The sequence below is a fragment of the Euprymna scolopes genome, chromosome 19 (assembly GCF_053919585.1).
Source record: "Euprymna scolopes isolate OS-2025 chromosome 19, ASM5391958v1, whole genome shotgun sequence".
NCBI lineage: Eukaryota > Metazoa > Mollusca > Cephalopoda > Sepiida > Sepiolidae > Euprymna > Euprymna scolopes.
In genome coordinates this window covers 78,085,709-78,105,806 of record NC_136500.1, presented here as the reverse complement: position 1 = coordinate 78,105,806, position 20,098 = coordinate 78,085,709, and the positions used below count along the sequence as shown (strand labels likewise).

At 33.4% G+C, this 20,098-nt stretch overlaps 2 protein-coding genes across 6 annotated transcripts in view; one reads left to right on the top strand and one right to left on the bottom strand.

The window, feature by feature from the left end:
* Positions 1 to 11,135, top strand: part of LOC145239771 (uncharacterized) — a 32,933-nt gene extending 21,798 nt beyond the window's left edge. For both annotated transcript variants that reach the window (XM_080103211.1, XM_080103210.1), the window contains exons 2-3: positions 1,184 to 1,510; positions 8,092 to 11,135. In XM_080103211.1, coding sequence (XP_079959337.1) covers positions 1,184 to 1,510; positions 8,092 to 8,684 — 920 coding nt within the window. In that variant the 3' untranslated portion in view covers positions 8,685 to 11,135. The remainder of the gene's footprint in view (positions 1 to 1,183; positions 1,511 to 8,091) is intronic.
* LOC145239770 (acetyl-CoA acetyltransferase, cytosolic-like) overlaps positions 11,136 to 20,098 on the bottom strand; it is a 37,406-nt gene continuing 28,443 nt past the window's right edge. For 3 of the 4 annotated variants that reach the window (XM_080103207.1, XM_080103209.1, XM_080103208.1), the window contains exon 9: positions 11,136 to 18,201. In XM_080103207.1, coding sequence (XP_079959333.1) covers positions 18,031 to 18,201 — 171 coding nt within the window. In that variant the 3' untranslated portion in view covers positions 11,136 to 18,030. The remainder of the gene's footprint in view (positions 18,202 to 20,098) is intronic. The other variant, XR_013862377.1, reaches the window with a different exon arrangement.

Sequence of the window (20,098 nt, the reverse complement as noted above, 5' to 3'; positions counted from 1 at the left end):
TACATAAAAATTAAAGGAGAAGGTTAATGTCTAGCAGGTGTGATACCCATTCAGAATCACACCTCCTTCTGATGAGACGACCAGTAAAGTATCCCCATATATCATTGAAAGACAATAAAACAGGACTAAAAAGTAAATAGAAGCAGTGCCAAGAGAGGAGCATGCCAGAGTTATAGCCAATTTGTACATTTTTATCCAGGTGTGCTTATCACTATTCAGTGATAAAGCAAAAACTGTTGGATGTGCATGGCTGAAAGTTGATGGACAAGTCAGGCAGAGACTGAACTTTATTTGTAACCAATTATTATTATTTTTTATTCCAATCAAAGAAAACTATGTCTTTATGGATAAATATAAAGTTATACCCCTTTTTTTAAGATAACCATCATTTATATATATAAAAGGCAAAAGTGGCGTGCACGTTTTTGTATGTCCACGAAAGGCTTTTTTCGGGGGGGGGTCTCGAGAGGGTTACTATTTTTAGAACTTTTTATATACTCTCTAGATCATAATATCTACGATTTGTGAAGGGATGTCGTCTCTACATTTATTTTGATTAACTTTTATAAAATTCCCTTTGTTACATTCTTTCTCATGTTTGTTGGTCTTTTTCGTATAAATAAAGCAAAACTAATCGAAGCAAATCGCCTGGCCTTCATGGCCGAGACGTCTTGAAGGCAATCAACTTTGATCAATGTGGGGAAAACCCTTCATATCAAACAATTGCTATTCATTTGGAGAGCTCCCCCTTCTTAGGGGGGGAGGGAGGTGGTTTTCCCCAACATCGTGGGGAAGCAGAAACTGGCCTGCAGCCAACCTTCATTTCTGCACCTGTGTGAACTCATTCACTTAGCAAGTCAACTTTTTAATCGTTAAATTTGAACGCTTTCCACTTCCTCTCTCCTCGTAGCGTCGCGGCAAGATCTCAACTTTTCTTTTACTTTCTTTTCCGCCTTCACGTCACAGGTTCGAGCCTGCCTGCCTACTAACACTTTTTTTCCAAACACCTGGGCAATGCAGGGCACCCCCACTAGTTTGAATATAATTCCAACCTGGACAAAGTATTTTCTGGGAAGATCGCAGCAGTTTTGTTAAGCGGAATGAAAAAAAACATCTTATTAAGCTTCAAATATACTAACGCAAAGAGAGGATAATCATATTTCGGTTTATTTTTTGTTTTCAGGAATTCAAGCCCAGATACGGATTTTGATAACAGCTGAAGCAAACTCTGATGGAAAAGGAAAAAAGCCGATAGCACTTAGATGTCGAGTGACTGACACGACAGACATCCACATAAAATGCCGAGATTTGTGGTGGACGAAAGAAATTAACCAAGTCGGCCACAATGAAGTGATCATTGGTAAAGGCAAGCAAAAATCATTCACGACAGGTTACCAAACAGAGCTGAGAGTGCACCAACCAAACAAACAAACCCAGCAGTTGTATAAATGCCATGCTCAGTGTGAATTACAGACTTTTACAGCAACATGTCAACTCCAACATATAAAAAGTAAGAAGAAGAAAAATCATATGAACAAATTAATGCCTTTTTCATAAAAACAATCATATCTAAACAAGGGAGATAATTTCACAATATCAACAAATCAATCTCCTTTCAACATAAACAATCAGTTTTTTGTCCAGAATTCCCCCTATGTTAAAAGAACAAAAATAAAGAAAAATCTGTATCATGCACAAAACAAAAATATTATATTCCAAAAATCACATAAATTATTATTATTTTTTTTTTACATAGGCATCACCACTTATCAAGGCCCAGAAGCCACCCGAGGGTAAGGGTTAAAGAATGTACAGTAGTCAATTGGACAATATAATAATCGTTAGTAATGGGAATTCGGTAAATTTGTTAACTTAAGTGGAACGGCTCATCAAGAACTTGTTTACGTTGGACTTGAAGACAACCATATTGTAGTCAGCTGGAAAACAGGCAAATGGAAGACAGTTCTACAGGCGTGCAATTCTAAGAAAGAAACTTTGTTCATGGAATCTGTGTTTAGGTTTAGGCACAGATAAAGAGTGGGGGAAATTATTGATAGTGTTTTCAGCTAGATAAGTGTTCCTCGTGAAAGTTTGGCGAGGGGGGGACCATCGATTGATCAAGCAGTTTTATTTTTAAATAAGAAAATCAAATTTTATGAGTATCCAAGAAGTGACTGCCCTACCTGCCATTTTGAAAAATATCTCAAGAAACAAAGGAAAGATAACTCAACAATACTCCATATTTACTAGATTTATGTTGTAATGCCTACAAATTCCTATTAATTGCTTTAATCGCTTAAAAATGATCTTTATAAAAATAATACTACTTGATCAATTCATACGATTTTTGGAAGATGATATTTTTATTTCTTCACGGGTACATACATCATACAGATTTTTCTCTAGTTTGTTTTTTAAGGGGAATTCCGAAAAAGAACCAACAATCATATTTAAACAAGGAGAGATAATTCTAAAATGTCAACAAATTAATCTCCTCTCCACATAAACAATCATATCTAAACAAAGGAGATACTTTTTAAATAGTAACAAATTAATTCCCTTTCAGAATAAAGAAAGAATCACCATTTCCTGATAGTAATCTTTTAAGTACCTTTTTTTATTATTCTTTTGGAAGACCTTTAAAGCTATACCAGCCCAGTCCACTCCAACTCTATCATTTAAATCCAAATTTAAAATTCCAACTTAGAGGCCAGCCTATTCCTATTTACTTTAGTTATACTTGTCTCCTCATGAAGACGGAGTTAGAGACAAGGTCGGTATTTAATGGGGGGGGGGGAATCCAGCTCCTCTAGAAGAGGAACTTAGGATTGGGACAAAAATGAAAATTGTCTTAGTCTAGAAGGATTTTTTCCTTAACTAGACATATAGATGACTTGCAGTATCAGTACATATATTACACTTTGCTTTGCTCTTAGCCAAAAAGGAGATGTCAGCCTATTATTTTAAGTAATATAACTCAAAATAGTCCATATTATTTAGATTCTTCAAACTATTGTTCACATCTTGAGCAATATTTTCACATTTCAGTTGATGTAACTTCCAACCTTCTTCAGTGTATCTTGCCGAACTCAGTAGTCTTTCTCTCGAACTCGGGAATTTTGTTGAACTCGGGACTCTGCACAGAATTATGAACAGAAAACCTTTATTTAATCCATGCTCTCGTTCCATCAGCCATGACTGAGTAGAAGTCCTAAATAATTCACAATTATATTTTGAGTATCACCTGCATTAAAGATTTAACATTCAACCCCCAGAAGAGTGTAATTTACAATTGAATTTTACCAAGTATTTAATTTACTACGCCAAGAGTCCTTGCATGGATTAAATAAAGGGCTCTGTTTGAAATTCCATGCAGATTCCCAAATTCAACAAGATATACCTGAAGAAGGTCGGAGGTCACATCAGATGAAACGTTGTGTAACTAACACTCAAGATGAGAACAGTAGTTCAAAGAAGCCAAATAATACGAATAATCAATCTTCATCTCAAAACATTAGGAACATAGCTCAAAATAGGTTCTACCTTGACAGGGAATTAGAAGGGACTTAGTGACATGCTCGTGATTAGATTTAGTTGCATCTGCTCCCCTCCATCAAATCATTACGTGTGAAATAATGAACTTCAACAACAGATATGGAGAGAATATATCCTTTATTTAAGCTCCTTCTAACAATATGTATTACAGTAATGGCGGCTGTACAACTTCTGGCCGGAAGCGGCCTCACCAGCTGGGAGAGTCTTCAGGGGAGATAACTCGCACATCTTAACAGTATTGAAATAGGAAAATGTTTTTACTCTTTTGATGAGATATGCATATGGGAGCTCATGTTGAATTGTAAGAGGTAGTTAAATATGAAATCATCATCATCATCATTGGATATTTAAGGTTCTGTGAATGTCCCAAACTTCAGGATGAGCAGTGTCTTATACCTGCTCTCCATGCGATCTGATCTAAAGGGTTGATATCAGTCATGCTGTATGTGGTCAAATCATTTAGTATGTACTCAAGCCAGGTCCTTCTTTAGTTTACTTCTAATGGAAAATATCCTCTTGTCATTGTCTCTGACAAACCTTGATACAAAGACACCTGAGGATAGTGTCTAGTAGGCATTCAAGTTTTCTCCATAAGTACAAGGTGGAATGATAAAATTGTCACCCTAGAGAAGACATGATTTCATTTCCGTTTTTTTTTTTGTTGCAGACCATCTACTAGTTGGCCAGTTGTGTACAAATGGTCATATATATATATATATATATATATATATATATATATATATGGATTGTGGTATCCAGGCGTATTTTGAAGTTGATGCAAGAGATGGCACATTGTACATGGTCAAACTACCTGAGAAGCCTAGCATGTAAGGCATCTCAAATCCCACCAATATGAAGCTTCTGATAGAACAGAGCTTTGATAATTGGTTACTCATTAATAAAAGAAAAAGTATTAGGGATAGAGCAGAATGTACAATCTAATTTTCTATAAGGGAAAAAAAACCCACAGCACAGAATTTCCATTAAAAGGTTTTTTTTTTCACCAAGAAATTTCCATTTGTGGAACGCATTACCACAGGATCGCTTCTCTGCAAACTATAACATGTTTTAACATGGTTGTATTCGTCAAATGTTAACAAATACTTGTCATAAACTGTCCTCACAATCAAATTTTGTCTATTCTATTCAATATTTTCAATATGTCCCTTTTATTAACCTTTAACCTCGAGTGGTTTTTAACCTTGATAAGTGATGACTCATTAATAAAAGAAAAAATATTAAGGATAGAACAGCAGATTTATTTAATAAGAAACAAAATGAAGAGAATAGTTTAGCAATTACTAGGTTGAGCTAACAAATCCCGTGACATCTTATTAGTTCTTGTTCTTTACATAGAATAAACAATCCTCTGCTTATTTAAGAACTATACGACAGTTATGAAATAGTCAATTCTACCGTATCTTTAAAGGATCGATAACCTTCTGGATTATGGTACCATCACCATCATCTATTTTGGTATTTAAGATGCTCTCTCGCTTCTGCCTTCACAGCAGTCTGATCTAAATGATTAATAAAACAGTTCATAATTGATATCAATCCTTTAAATTAGGCTGCATTGAGAATAGGAGTGAGATGTTGCCTGGTGTTGGCGTCTATGGCGTTCAGGACACTCTCACACACAGCACTATCCGTTGCATACTAGTGACTGCAGTCAAATCATGCACTCAAGCGTTTTTTGTTTTTTTTTAACTTTTTAAAAAGTTTTAAACTTGGAAAAAATGCCACAGAAATGCATGAAATGCTTCAGACTAATTTTGAACCATTTTTGCATGAATCAAGCAGTTTTTAAGTTACATAAGAGATTCAAGGAAGGCAGGGAATGATGAGAGGTCTGAGAGGAGTAAGGAAGTCAAAACACTAGAGTTGATTGGCCAAATAAAGAATTTCATGGATAAGGACCGTTGTGTAGTGACAATCAGTGCACAGTTGTATGTCAGTTTGGGAACTGTACACACGCAAGGAACTGAAGATGCAGAAAATTTGCGGGGAGTTTGTCTCAAGGGTGCTCAGAGAAGATCAGAAAGATCATGAGAGCAGGAAGATGGTCGAGTTGATCAATTCAGATCCTGTAGTTCTTGATGCTCTGGTGACCTGCGATGAAAGCTGGATCTCCTGCTATGACCAAAAGACAGCAGTCCTAGTGGAAGCATACTGGCTTTCCCAGACCCAAGAAGGCCAGACAGAGCAAACCTACCCACAAACTTATGATGATCCCTTTTTTTGACAGCATAGGTATGATCTACATGTACTGGGTTCCTACTGGACAGACAGTCAACAAGGAATACTATGTTGAGGTTTTAAGGGAGTTCAGGAAGAGATTCTGTCAAAAAAAGCCAGCACTCTTCAAATTGAGTCAGTGGTATTTCCACCAGTACAATGCCCCAGTCCACAACTCCATCCTTGTCACAGACTATTTGACCAAGATGGTCATCAAGACAGTTCCTCACCCTCCCTACAATCCAGACTTGCTCAATGTGACTTTTGGTTATTCTCTAAGCTCAAGGAAAACCTTAGAGGCTGTTGTTATGAGACAATTGAGGAGATAAAAGAAGCTCTGACGAGGGTCATTAATACACTCACACGAGGACTTCCATGGAGCCTTCTAGAAGTTGTTAGAATGGTACAAGTGCATTGCAGCCGGAGGAGATTACTTCGAAGAGGACTACAATTTCATGTGTGTACTCTCAATAAAAGTACCCATATGAAAAAAGTCTGGAAACTTATCAAAAGCACTTCCTTGAAAATTTATTATTTATGAAAATAGTTTTCAAAGACAATTAGTGAACGTAGAGTTTTGCTGAAAAAAGAAACCAGAGTTCGATTCGTAACAATGGAGGTAATTATTTTCTGAAATCTTGGGCCAATTTAGCAAAACTCAATTTTCGCTAATTGTCTTTGAAAACTGTTTTCCTAATTAATTAATTTTCTACCTTTTTCATAATTTTTGGATATGTTCATTACTGTGACATGACAAGTAGATACCATTGGTTTTACTTGGAATTCAATATTTCGATTTTCGAATTTCGCTCTAATAATGAAGAAGCACCTAGTATTTATTAGACTGAACTAATGCTTAGATGTTTTCTCAAAATCATCAGGAAACTTCAGCTTCAATCACCACTTTGATGTGAGTCCAGAACTGGGAGCATGCCTTTTCCACAAGCACCAATGAGAGCTCAGTGAATACTCAGCAGATGACAGTGATCAAGCTAGCTCTGGTCTTTTGGGAGGTCATGTTGGTGATGTTCTTGACAGATGACCAAATGAAGTACTCCAGCAGGTTCAGGTCAGGGAGGAGGTGGGATAGGGTACAAAGTCGTAGCACTCCTTCTGAAGTCAAACCTGGGTCTCTTTAGACCTGGGAGCCAGCGCAGAGTCCTGCTTGTACACTCAGGGTCTGCCAGCGGCCACCTGATTGCACCAAGGGACCACCACACTCTTCAGCATATCCAATTACACTTTGGTGTTGAATTTCAAGCTGACTTTGAAGATGTGAGGTGGCATGATGTGGCCCTCACTTGAAACCACAAGAAAGACCATAACCATGGTCAGAAATTTTGTTTTCATCACTCTGGGCATGTCCCTGTTATTCGTGGCAATTCAACAATGCATTTTGAGGGTGCTGGCAATGGTCCTGTTATCATAAATATAAAGATCAATAAAGAGCACGAGTTGCACAGCGGTGCATTTCTGATCTCACTGGTTTAACATTGTGTCACTTTCAAACATGATAGAAGGCTCCTATATATATATATATATATATATATATATATATATATATATATATATATGACCATTTGTACACAACTGGCCAACTAGTAGATGGTCTGCAACAAAAAAAAAAAAAAGAAAACCAGTTTTCATCAAACGGAAATGAAATCATGTCTTCTCTAGGGTGACAATTTTATCATTCCACCTTGTACTTATGGAGAAAACTTGAATGCCTACTAGACACTATCCTCAGGTGTCTTTGTATCAAGGTTTGTCAGAGACAATGACATGAGGATATTTTCCATTAGAAGTAAACTCTGACCAAATATAAAAAAAATAGTGTGCTGTCTCCTTAAACCACCCAGCATGTTCCCCTGGTTGTATTAACAGATGGAAGCTTTTAATAAAATAAAATAAAAAAACTGTAGATAATGAGAAACTCATACAAAATTAGAAATAAAAGCAAAAATAAAATAGCGGCAATAAGCGGCAGATTGGAACCCAGGATAAAAAGGGCCTCTCAACCCGTTTATACACCAGGGAGGAAGTGGGGAAACAATAATTTAAACTTTTCTCTCTCGAAGTAGTACCTTAAAAGTTTGAAATATCATTTTAATTCCTAAACATGTATATTAAATTGATGCATCTAACAGGCTCCATCCGTTGGTCTGGTGGCATTTAACACTTCAAATTAAGATAGCATTTTCAATATTAAATGCGTAGATTGGACAAACGCATTAAGAATATTTGTTCTTGCAGGTTTAACTGGTGTTTATTCTTTTTTTTTTTTTTTTTTTATTCCAGGAGGTTCCATGATTGAGTGCAGTTCACATTTCATGAACAGCTATCGGAAGCTGAAACAGATGAGCGAGAGCAACGAGATCCAAGAAATGAAAACAACCATGGCCATCGGCGTGCCACTATTTGGCATCATGCTCCTTATTCTATTGATAATAGCGAGCCAGAAAATTTGGAAAAAGTTCAACAAGAGTAAGGTGCCAGATACAGAGCCTGTTGAGATCATTGAAGACCAGGAGGAGAGTGTCCTGCCTGAAAAAGAAAGCAAGCCTACAGAATTTAAGCACCATGAACGTCCAAGTATTATGCTCAATGGAGAACTTATATTAGACGGTAATACACCGTTTGCAAAAGTCACATACAAATCGAATAACAAACCAGTGATTTCCTATGTAAAAGACACAGATGCCCTTCAGAACTGGGATCCTGGAGTTTCTTGCTTTACATTGGCAGAAAGCGAGGATAGTACAGTGAGTGAAGAGAATTCTGATGCAGAGAAATTGTTGGTTCCAGATAATGATGACTATACTCGGAATCGGTCTGCCTCTTGCCCACTGGTCCCTACGGAACAAGTTAAGCAGCTGAAATACACCACTTAGAGATATTTACCCAGCATTGTTTGGTGGGGAGAGATACTGCTGAGTGGACAAGTTAAAGAAAGTTTACAATTTTCTCTTATGTAGGATATTTAATTATTTTTAAATTTATTTTTTACTTTTGGTTTCAATAAATATTTGATTAACCTAAATTAATAAATACAAAAGTTGGGTTCATCCCACCCTAACAGTGAGGTCAAAGGTAAGTTCAAGTTTACACAATATCATCTGCTTATATATATATATATATATATATATATATATATATATATATATATATATGTGTGTGTGTGTGTGTGTGTGTGATCCCAAGTTAATTAATTTGCATATCAATGTGGAAAATGATTTTATTAATTAACTATTTTAACTATTATTTGTTAGTAAGAAGTTAAAATTACTTTTATTACATTATATTATGTTCTTACTTGTATAAGTTTAGTCTGATGGAAGCTCTGAATATGATATGATAGTTCAGGAATGTTTCCCTTCATCAGTGGGTTCAACTTTAATTCAAACGTACATATGGAGGCTGTTGTAAACAAGAGTAATTCAGCAGAAATTTAAATGGATTTGAAATCAAAATTAACTCATTTTTTTTTAATTTTATTTTGAATCCGATAACAATCTGACATAAGAAAAAGTCCAGAACATCAGCTAAGATCGAACAGAAATCATCTCCTGTCATGACCAGTTATATCTGACCTCCTGGTCTACTCTAATCTGTCCGATCTGCTAAATGTATCTACTTTCGACTAGAAATCCAAAATACCAAGTCTTTTTCTGTTTTTTTTTTTTTTTTTTTTAGTTTATTGTTCAAAAAAAATTACAGTTAATGTTAAACAAAAAAATGCAAAAATTACAAACAAGAAACTTAGGCATGAAGCCTTTAAGAAATTTGGGGGAGGGGGGGGTATGAGTGCAGGATCTTTCTAATACTGATAGAAATCCACCCAGTAAGTTTTACTGACACTTATATGGTGGATTTCTATCAGTATTTTGTTACTTTTTCCACTTTTGAACCATTATCAAAGCTCTGAAGACAGTATGCTTTAGTCGGCCATATTGATTGCCTGTTTAACTTACCTACTCTACACTACTTGTCTTTCAAACTGAATAAACGCTTAAAATTCTGTTAAAATACACAAAACTTATCCAGGTATGTAGAAGAGTAATTCATCTTGCCTTTGGTAACATCTATTTGTTATGCATTTGAATTTTGGGCCCTTTTCTTTGTTGTCTTCTGCTAGTATTTGGGATTGCTGTACATTATTCTATTTAGGTTTTCCCTTGGTATTATACTATTTTACCTCTTATAACCATCTTGGAGCCTAACAAATAAATAAATATATCAGTGATGGGACGATTTCGATATTTCCCCTCCCCCTCCCAATTCTTTATAAATCTCTAAATATATTATTTTAGTTATTTTTCCCTAATTACCATGTAAAGCTATATGTGCAGATATTTTCCTAAACGTAAAAACACTTTTGAGGAATGATCTATCAATTTTACTTTTATTGGTAGTTAAAAAAAAAAAAAAAAAAAAAAAAAAAAAAATCATAAATATTTACTATTTTAATCATTATTACCAGTAATGCAAGATTTTCCTATATATATATATATATATATATATATATATATATGTATGTATATTATATATATAATAAAAAAAAAAAAAAAAAAGACAATTAGAAAAATCGTTTTGCCATCAGAAAATAGACTCAATTTTTTTCCAATTCTCGATTCCGATTAATCATCCCAACACACATATATAAGATCTGTTTCATTATTTTCCACATTTGAGAGCTTATTTTTATCAAGACCCAAGTGAAATATAGGAGTCTAAAATAAAATAAGAGAAATTAGGATACACTTATTCAACAGTCAAAAATATCAGTGTATACAAAAAAATTATTCAATTGCATTTTAATAAAAAATATATAATTGATTATTTGAAGTTAAATTCCGAATGATAAGGCTATATGGCATCTTCATATAGAAAAAGGGAGATAATATTTTACAAGCTTGGTTTGATATGAGTATAGTTCTTTTATAGACTGAATGGTTAATTCTTTATTAAAATTCTACTCTATAATTTTCCATCATTTTTGGTGTACAGTAATATTTTTCACAAATAAGTAAGTATATTCAGAAGTTTTGGCTCTTCTACACTATCAAAACGAAATTTCAGAAATCATAAAACTGAATTTCACATGAAAAAAAAAAATGGTATCTACGTATTCCTCATATCTTTAATATGATTATATCCAAAAATGACAAAAATCAATAAGGTAGAAAAATATTTATTATAGAAAGTAGAATTTCAAATGTAAGACACAGGAGAGTTCAAAATGGAGGTAATTTTCCAATTCGATTTGTTTTATTAACACAAGATGGCCGCAATTTTTCACCTGCTAACGCGATTAAAGTTTAAAAAAAAAAAAAAAAAAAAAATTTATAATTCGGTTATATTTAGGTAATTTTGACTCCATAATTTGGAAGCTAACATTGTACTTTATTAGAATTGACAAAAATCAGTAGAAACCATTATTTTTTTTATCTGAAAGCTCCATTTAGCGACTACAAAATTTTGTTCTGATAGTGTATAAGTTTCTATTAATCTTGAAGTGACATAATTTGCTATACTTTATGTATTATCAATTACTTCAGAACAGAGAGAAAACTATGAATATTTGAAAATGATTCAAGGGAGATAACTTATAATCCACAATTATATCCTAAGGATTTAGAGAAAAAAAAAAAATTATATATATATATATATATATATATACAATGTTTGGATATAATTCTTCAAAAAGGTAGAAATCACTGTATCTTTCACTAACTTATGGTGACGAATCATAGTGGACACAGATTTTTTTTTTTTTTTTTTTTCAAGTTGAAGAAAATTTAAAATAGAGAAGCACAATGGATGGGACAAAGCAGATCTATTAAGCATTGAATATTGACTTCTCCACGAGCTTACTAAAAAAAAAAAAAAAAAAAAAAAAAAAAAAAAAATCAATTCAACATTTATTTCATTTCCTTTTAATAAAACATTTTAATGAAACAGTTATACAATCAAAGTTTAAACATTTTTTTTTTTTTTTTTTTTTTAAATTTCACTTGTTTAGCAAATCAACTGATCATTTTTTTTTCTTTCTTTCTTTGAGACTAACCAGAGAAAAATAAATCAATTAAAACATCTGCCAAATCTTTTTATATGTAATAACTAGGGCTATGACAAGAGCATATTCTTTTCATTGTTTTGACTCTCGAGTGTATATCCGATACAGTTAATCAACTGAGAACAACATCACTATATAAAAGCATGTAAGATATCAACAGATACACAGTCGAGAGTCAAAACAATAAAAAGTATATGCTGTGGTCATAGCCCTAGTAATAACTAATGTTTCAATATGAATTTTTTTTTAGGGGAGGGAAGATGGGGTAATTTTTCAGTTTATAAACTGAAAAAATTACATCTCCCTCTCAAAATGTAAAAAACAGATACCATCCCCCTCTCAAAATGTAAAAAATATATAGATACCATGAAAGTCATATAGAAAAGATTAAAAGCTGCACTTTTCATTAAAGGTTCAGAATAATAAAAATCAAATATTGGCTTAAAATAAAAAAAATAAGTCTACAGAATTTGGTTTAAGAATCCATTTTTATTTTAGTCAACATGGGCGTGATATTGTTTAAATTCAAGGATTATTACTTAGAATCAAGTTTACCACAGGTATGTCCATAGAGCAATGATACGTGCAAGTGAATGCCAGACTGCCACTAACTCGTCTTTTTGAAGCTGCAGAGGAATGACTGGGCTATAATTAGGAGGATTTGTGGTGTGTGTATTCATGACAGAGTTAGTTCTGACTCCTTGCTGTAATTAAGGCTGAAAGTTTCCCAACTGTGAGTCAATTCTGTTGCAATTCACTGCAGTGGTAAGGATATGCTGAATGAAACTGATTGGATAAATAGATGTCAAGGGTAACTGAGGAAAAATCACAATGAAAAAGACTTGGAAGTAACTGTTAAAGATGACCTCAAGCAATGGCATGTTGAGACCAACATAAGAATTTCATAGTACCCCCCTTTTTACCCTCATGATCAATGCACAACTCACATCTGATGTGGAAAAGATGAGCTAAATGACGAAGAAAAAGTTGCAATTAAGGTCAGCAACATTGATCATCACCAACATCAGTCCCAACCAATGTCACATTCATCGCTGTTTTTTTTTTGTTTTTTGTTTTTTAAATTTATTGTATGGATTAAAAATTGGAGGCTCAACTAACCAGGTTCAAGTTCCAGCAAGCAGATGCCAATAATATCAATAATAGAAATAGAAAAAAAAAAATCATTACCTCAGCCAAAATTTAGTTTTCTATCAAATTTGTAACTTCATTTGTGCACACAGCCTAATCTCAATATCATTTGACCAACTGTCACTAAACTGGGTTAAAATATCAACTATGGTCAAACTTAAAACTGATTTAATTTGGGGATATCTAGGTCAAGAACATGGAAAAGATGAAAGTGACACCTGTCAATAACTTCAGTTTTGTTCATTCTAGAGAATAGTTACTTGACTTGTATTGCAGCCAATGAAATCCAGCATCCAATATTGTATTGTACTTTGACAAAATTTTAACTTTTGATTTTTCCAAAGTTAATGTATGGATCCGATGCTTTTTGACAACAGGACGGTAGCTAAGTGGCTAATGACACTAATTGAAAACTTGAGTAGACATTTACTTGCTGCTCACCTCAGCAAGATGTGACACAAGGTCAGAAATTGGGGATATCCAGCCAAAGCATTCTAAAGAAGGGACTCTGAACTAGCAAAAATTGCCTGGGCATTCCTATTGGTATTCCCCGATACCGATGGTCTCGGACAACAAGCAATAAACTTACCCCACCTGAAAGCCAGTTGGCAAGGCTTGGGAGAGTGAACCTCCTAGGTAATACCCAGGCAGTATACCTCAGTTCAACAGGTGTGACAGTCGTTGGATGTAACAATAATGATGATGATGGTGGTAGTGATAACATTGATGATGATGGAAAGAAAGAGCATTATTAAGAAAGGTTGTTATGGTATTGATTTAATACACGCACGCAATTATTTGTGGATATAATGAATTGATAAAGAAGAAACCCGTTTTCTTCCCTGATAATTGGGGGTGACACCCAATAGCCATTAAAAACACACTAGCTGGATAAGTTGACATCTTTGAATATAACGATTTCTCAAAAATATGTCAGAGAAGGTGCCTTTTGGTAATTTGACAAGTTTCATCTGAATTGCCACTCTTGTTAAGAAAAACAGTTAACCAAATTCTTGAGTGGTCAAAATTTATTTATGGGTCACCCAAAATCTAGGCCAGATATGAGTTTCTTTGGATAAGGAAAAACAAGATGGTGGATACAAATTCAAGTGTCTATTAATTGTTCGGTAATTTGCTTATTTTCAAAAAAATAACCAGATTATTTTTTTTTTTCACTTCTATGAAATGGCATTTGGGGAAAACCCTTGGTTATGCAAATGAAGCAAGATGAGAGGCCCTCCCTTGTGAGTGATGGTGAAAGGTAGACTCAATGGAGGGTAAAGGCAATGGACTCCTGTTGAAAGTGGCGATCAGAGATACAGATTTGAGGAAGAAAAGAAAAATGTTTTTTTTAGAGCTTGAGAACTTAAAAAATTGCCCGAGATTGGTTTACTGAGAATGGTGAAATGAAATTCTGTGGATTGGAGATGGGATTAAGCCCACCTGATTCTCAGTATAATGAAAAGGCAAAAATAGCCTTGAGGACACACTCTGCCAGCTGCCTGGGGATGACACACCCGCTAAAGAGAAATCCCTTACTTAAGTCCCACTATTCTGAGTCCCTGAATCTACTGTGAAGAGAAACTCCAGGCTAGGGTTGATTGCCTCAACTTTAATGGAAGCCACCAAGTCTCCAAACATTGGTATTTATAATCAGAAACTTATGAATGATCAAAGTTTTTTTAACTTTCAGTTCATAATTATTTTTTTTTGTTTATAAGAAAAATGAAAACTGCTTTTTCTTTATTTGTTGATTTCCTGTCGAATTGAAGGTGCAGTTGATTTCAGATCTACCCTGACACCCAGATGGTGAAGACAGATCAAGTTGTTGTGAGAAGGGGACTCAGCACATGTCAAAGCAACGTACAGCCAGCCAAAGTAAACAGTGTAGCCACACAGACTTAGGGTCGTGCACATTTTGTGCAATCTGAGTGGTATTTTCCAGTGACCAGTGGTCTGGTCACCCTTGAAGGGTTCACCACTAGACAGAGTTAAAAATGTAGCCACTGGGACTTAGGGTTAGTGTCTAATGTTTATGAGCAACCCTGCCTTTCTAGATTTACGTTTATTGTCCCGTGATGAAGGTTCTTTTGTTTACATTGAAGGGTCCATTGGGTTACATAGATTCCTGGCCCAACATCTGTCTGAGTGATTGCCAAGAACGAATTTTTAACTGGTACTTTCTCCCCAGTCTCCAAGCAACCAAGGCAGAAAGGAAACTCAGCCTCATCGATATAATGAGCATATGCCTAATTCAAACTCAGTTTATTCAACAGAAACACTTTCATTGAACCTCCACATCTGGCCTTGTATCAAATCCCTAGAAAAGTAGGTAAATAAAAAATTAACCACCAGGCAAAATTTATTCAGCCTGATCAGTTGAATAAATTTGGAGTTATCAACATTTTCATGGCGTAACTTTGGTAATACTTCATATATTTTGGAGAAGTAAACCTTTTCCTATTCTTATCTTGTTAGTTTCATTGTTTTGTGAATTTAATTTTTAGAATTGCTGTGACAATGTTTGTTTTTAGGCATATATATCTATATAATTATGGGTATAGGATTCACAAAAACAAATCAATAATTTTATTTTGGCCTCAACTGGTCTTATCAGATTCATAAGAAAAAAAAAAATTTTTCTTTTTCATTTTTTGCATTTAAATTCAGTTATTATCTGATAAAAGTCGAAATCTTGTGAATACTATACCCATAATTTGAATTGTACTTTAAACACATTCAGTTCTCAATTCAAAATATGTAATTTGATATGTTTATATATGGTTCTTGTCCAGAATTCCCCATATATATATATATATATAAACTGTATGATGCATACATCATACAGTTTATATATAAATATTATAACAAAAAATATCTTGCAAAAATCATGTAAACTGATCAAATAGTTTTATTTTTAAGAAAATCAAGTTTTATGAGTAAATGAGTAAGAATGACTTTCTTGTGTCACCATCTTGAAAATAATCTCAAGAAACAAGAAAGATAATTCATCAATTCAAACTAGCAAGATTTTTGCTATGTCTACTAATTCCCATCAATCATGTAAAAATGATTTTCTTTATAGAAATAAAACTACTTCATCAATTCATACAATTTTTGGAATATGACATTTTCATTTTGCTACGGGTATGCACAGGATAAAGATTTTTCTTTATTTTCGTTTTTTAATAAAGGAGGAATTCTGGACAAGAATTTAATATAATTTGGCATTGAATCAGCACTTCCGTTAGGATTGAACCCAAAATCTAACTTCAACGTACATATATATGCATATATAACTTGGTTTCGAAATGTGCATAAATTATTGATCGCATAAACATTCTTTTCCTCAAGTTAATTTAAATTTTTAATCAGCAACACATGTATATATTTTCTTATCATTTTGTTTAAGCTGGGGATGGGTCATCCTACTGGATGCCAAACATTCACCCATTATCTTATACATTCCAACCGAGAGAGCTTTTTAAAATTCTGACAGTCCTTTTAAGTATAACTATTTGAATCTCTTGCATTTGGTTCACCGGGTATATCTGCCAGGTAGTTTTTTTTTTTTTTTTTTTTTTTTTTTTTCCATGAGTCCAGTTACTCCTCTAATTACTGGAATGATAGAGATCTTCCTCAGATTCCAATTTCTTTTCATGTCATACACAAGACCTTGGTATTTTGTTATCTTTTCCATCAGCTCTTTAACCCAGCATCATTGGGGACACTGTGTGTATGTCTTGGAAGTTTTAACCTTTAAAACTATATAAAAAACTTAATTTTGATATTTTAATTCTTTGTTAGATATGCACACACACACACATATATATATATATATATATATATATATATGTGTGTGTGTTCAAGCAGCCGCCAATAGCGTAATGGTTAGAAGCCTTGACTACCGTATAAACGGTCGGGTTTCAATCCTGGCTTGAGGTAGTTGCCTGTCTAGCCGCACTGATAAGCTGTGAAACAGCGAAACAGTACTGTATGTGGATGACATATATATATATATATATATATATATATATATATATATAATCCAGGTAAAGTTTATATCCACAGGGTAAAAATGTGGATAATCTTTATCATGTTAATATAATTGTGCTCAATAATAAGCAGAGCTATTTATTTAAAATAAAAAATGTACTATGTATACAAACACAGCACGGCTACATATTTCAGAACGTTTCAATCATAGTTATAATAAGTATAACATCCTTAAACCCTACAATATTAAGACGTGAGGAACAGACCTTTTTTCTTGGCCTGAGGACGTTGTGCTTATTATAGCTACAACTGAAACATTTCAAAATGTGTAGCCATACTATGTTTGTATAAAGAAAATATCTTTTTCATTATAAAAAAAATATTATATAAATACGTCTCAAAATAGGTGTGAAAAATAAAAAATAAAGACACAAAGAAAAGAATAATATTAAATCTTGGCCTTGAAATGACTATTTGTAAAAGAGGATATCCTCCATCCCCTTTCCAAATTAGTGATAGTTTTTGATTTGGTTTGGTTGTGTTTAATGACCAATCGACCATTTGTGGTTATTTAAGGTTATGTAAATTTTTATGAATAATTTTTATTTTAATTTCTTTTTGGTGGCGTTTTTGGATTCTTAAGGAAATTGATTATTTGGAGTGTTATTGCATCATTGTGGTTTATCGAGTTAGGTAGTAATTGTGACGTTTTTCTTTAGTAGCATTTATAGTTTTTGAAGTCATCGATTCTTATAAACATTTTCTAGGATGTGAATTGCAGTTGGTCTAAAGATGTTAATGTATATGGCTGAAATAAATTATCACTATGAAATTACAAGATATTTTTTCCCCATACTCATATTTAAAAAAAAAAAAAAAATCCATCACATAGAAAATAAGTAAAAAATAAGTATTTTTCTTATGAAAAGGCAGACAAGTGTGGAGAAATATATTTGTCTGTTTTTTTTTTTTTTTAGACGGAATCATTAGAAAAGAGATTATCACAGTTGTGCAATTTAAAGGCTTTCAACACAAACAGCAATACCCATGCCTCCACCTACACACAGAGAGGCCACACCTTTCTTTTGCTTTGTGCGTTTCAGGTTATACAACAAGGTGACAATGATCCGGGTACCCGAGGCTGCAAGGGGATGGCCAAGGGCTATAGCACCTCCACTGATATTTACCTGAAAAAAAAAAAAAAAAAAAAAAAAAAAAAAAATAAAAATAAAAAATAAATAAATATTTAAATATACGAGCTGTGAACTCAGTAGGCCTACAAGGTTGAAAGTGGTTTGGGTGAAATTTTGTAAGTTGTTGACAGAGAACATCATAAGTTGTCCCTCTATCTGAGATAGGTTGTATAGCAGCTGTGTCAGGAACATCATCACAGTGAATTTTGAGCTCTCGTCAAGTCCTCTCTTGTCTGTCTGCAATACAGCGGCAGATCCATGATTAGATGGATCACCAATGTAAAATCTGACCAAAACGGATTTGCTGAAATTGCTACATTTGCTCAGTGTAAAGATTATCCCAATGATGAATAGATTATGCTGGTACGGTCATGTACAAGTATTTATTTATTTATTTGTTTTTTTTTTTTTTTTTATTATACTCAAAAACGTTTTGTTATGTCAGAGGTTTATTTTTTGATCAACAAATTTATTTCTGCTGGTAACATACAAGGAGTAGTGATCATAGTCTAGATTGTTCTTTTTTAACTTCTGTTTTTTTGCTTTGCAGATGTCATGATGATGACAAGCAAGATATGTTCCCTTCTGATTTACGATTGTCTTCCTTCCAGATAACATGAAAGCTTCCCTCTCATGTTAAAAATGGCTTTCTTAACCACTTGGCTGTGTTTAATTATCCAGCCAAATGGATAGAAACTGGAAGCCCCAAAAAATAAAATAAATAAAAAAAATAAAAATTTTAAAAAAGGTCTTGATTATAACAGATGTATTAATCAGGTTATACTTGATTATAATGTATAATGATAAACAAAATGATTTTTTGTTATTCTTAAAATATTTCTCCTAAAAACGTTCTTCTGGTTTCAAATACACGAATTTTGTCAAATTCCAAGAATATTTTTTTGTTTTTCAAGAAAAAAAACAAAAAAAAACAAAAAAAACCTCCAAATTTCTCAAGAAATGATTTTGAATGAAAATAAAGTTATTTTGAGATGAAGTAAATTTGAAAAGGTAGTTTTCCTTTTTTCTTCAAAAATATTTAAAAAATTGAGTTTAATTTCACCTATAGAGTTGAAATCAAATTCATTTCAGCTGCTAGCATGATTGCAGTGTTAAATCTACATCTGGTTGGTCATCTGGTGTACCATAAACATCTGTTTTTGGTCTACATCTGATTTTTGTGTACATTAATCACATTGATGCCGAGTTAAAGAATGTCACAGTACTGAAATATGCAGGTGACATTAGTTTGGTTTACAGCATATCAACCATTTTTAGGTTATTTAATGCCAAATTCAATCATTTTGGTAAAAGTTTTTACACTTCAAGTTCTTTATACCTTCAAATATTTATTCATAGAATTTAGTTTGGTTGTTTTGTAGAGGAAAAATGTTTTTAGCTTTACAGAACATGATTTAATTTTGCAAAGGAAAAGGAAAAACCATAACATTAATGTTTGGTGCATTTTAGGTCAGAAAATTGGTATCTTCAGATGGCCTGATCTGGTAACATTAGTGCAGATAATATTAAGCCGAAATAAAAAGCGCAGATGCTGAACTGTGCAAATCTTTCCTGCAATTAGACATTGACACAATGCAGCAATCGATTACAAACTGACAACTGAATCTAGCTATGAACCAGTATACCACCATGCCTTTTGGTAGGAAATATCCACCATTCACTTAATTTCCTCACAACACTTAATATCAAGTTTTCTTGTGGACAGGACTTGAGTATTATCTTTAGCTGTAATATGCAGTGGACAAAAGCACATCTCTTAAATTGTCAAGAAGGCTGAGGATGTGTTGGCATCACTGAGCAAAACCTTTGTTAGCCATTTTTCAGTCATCTATTTAAAAATGTATACAGCTATGTTGCAACTACTTAAAAT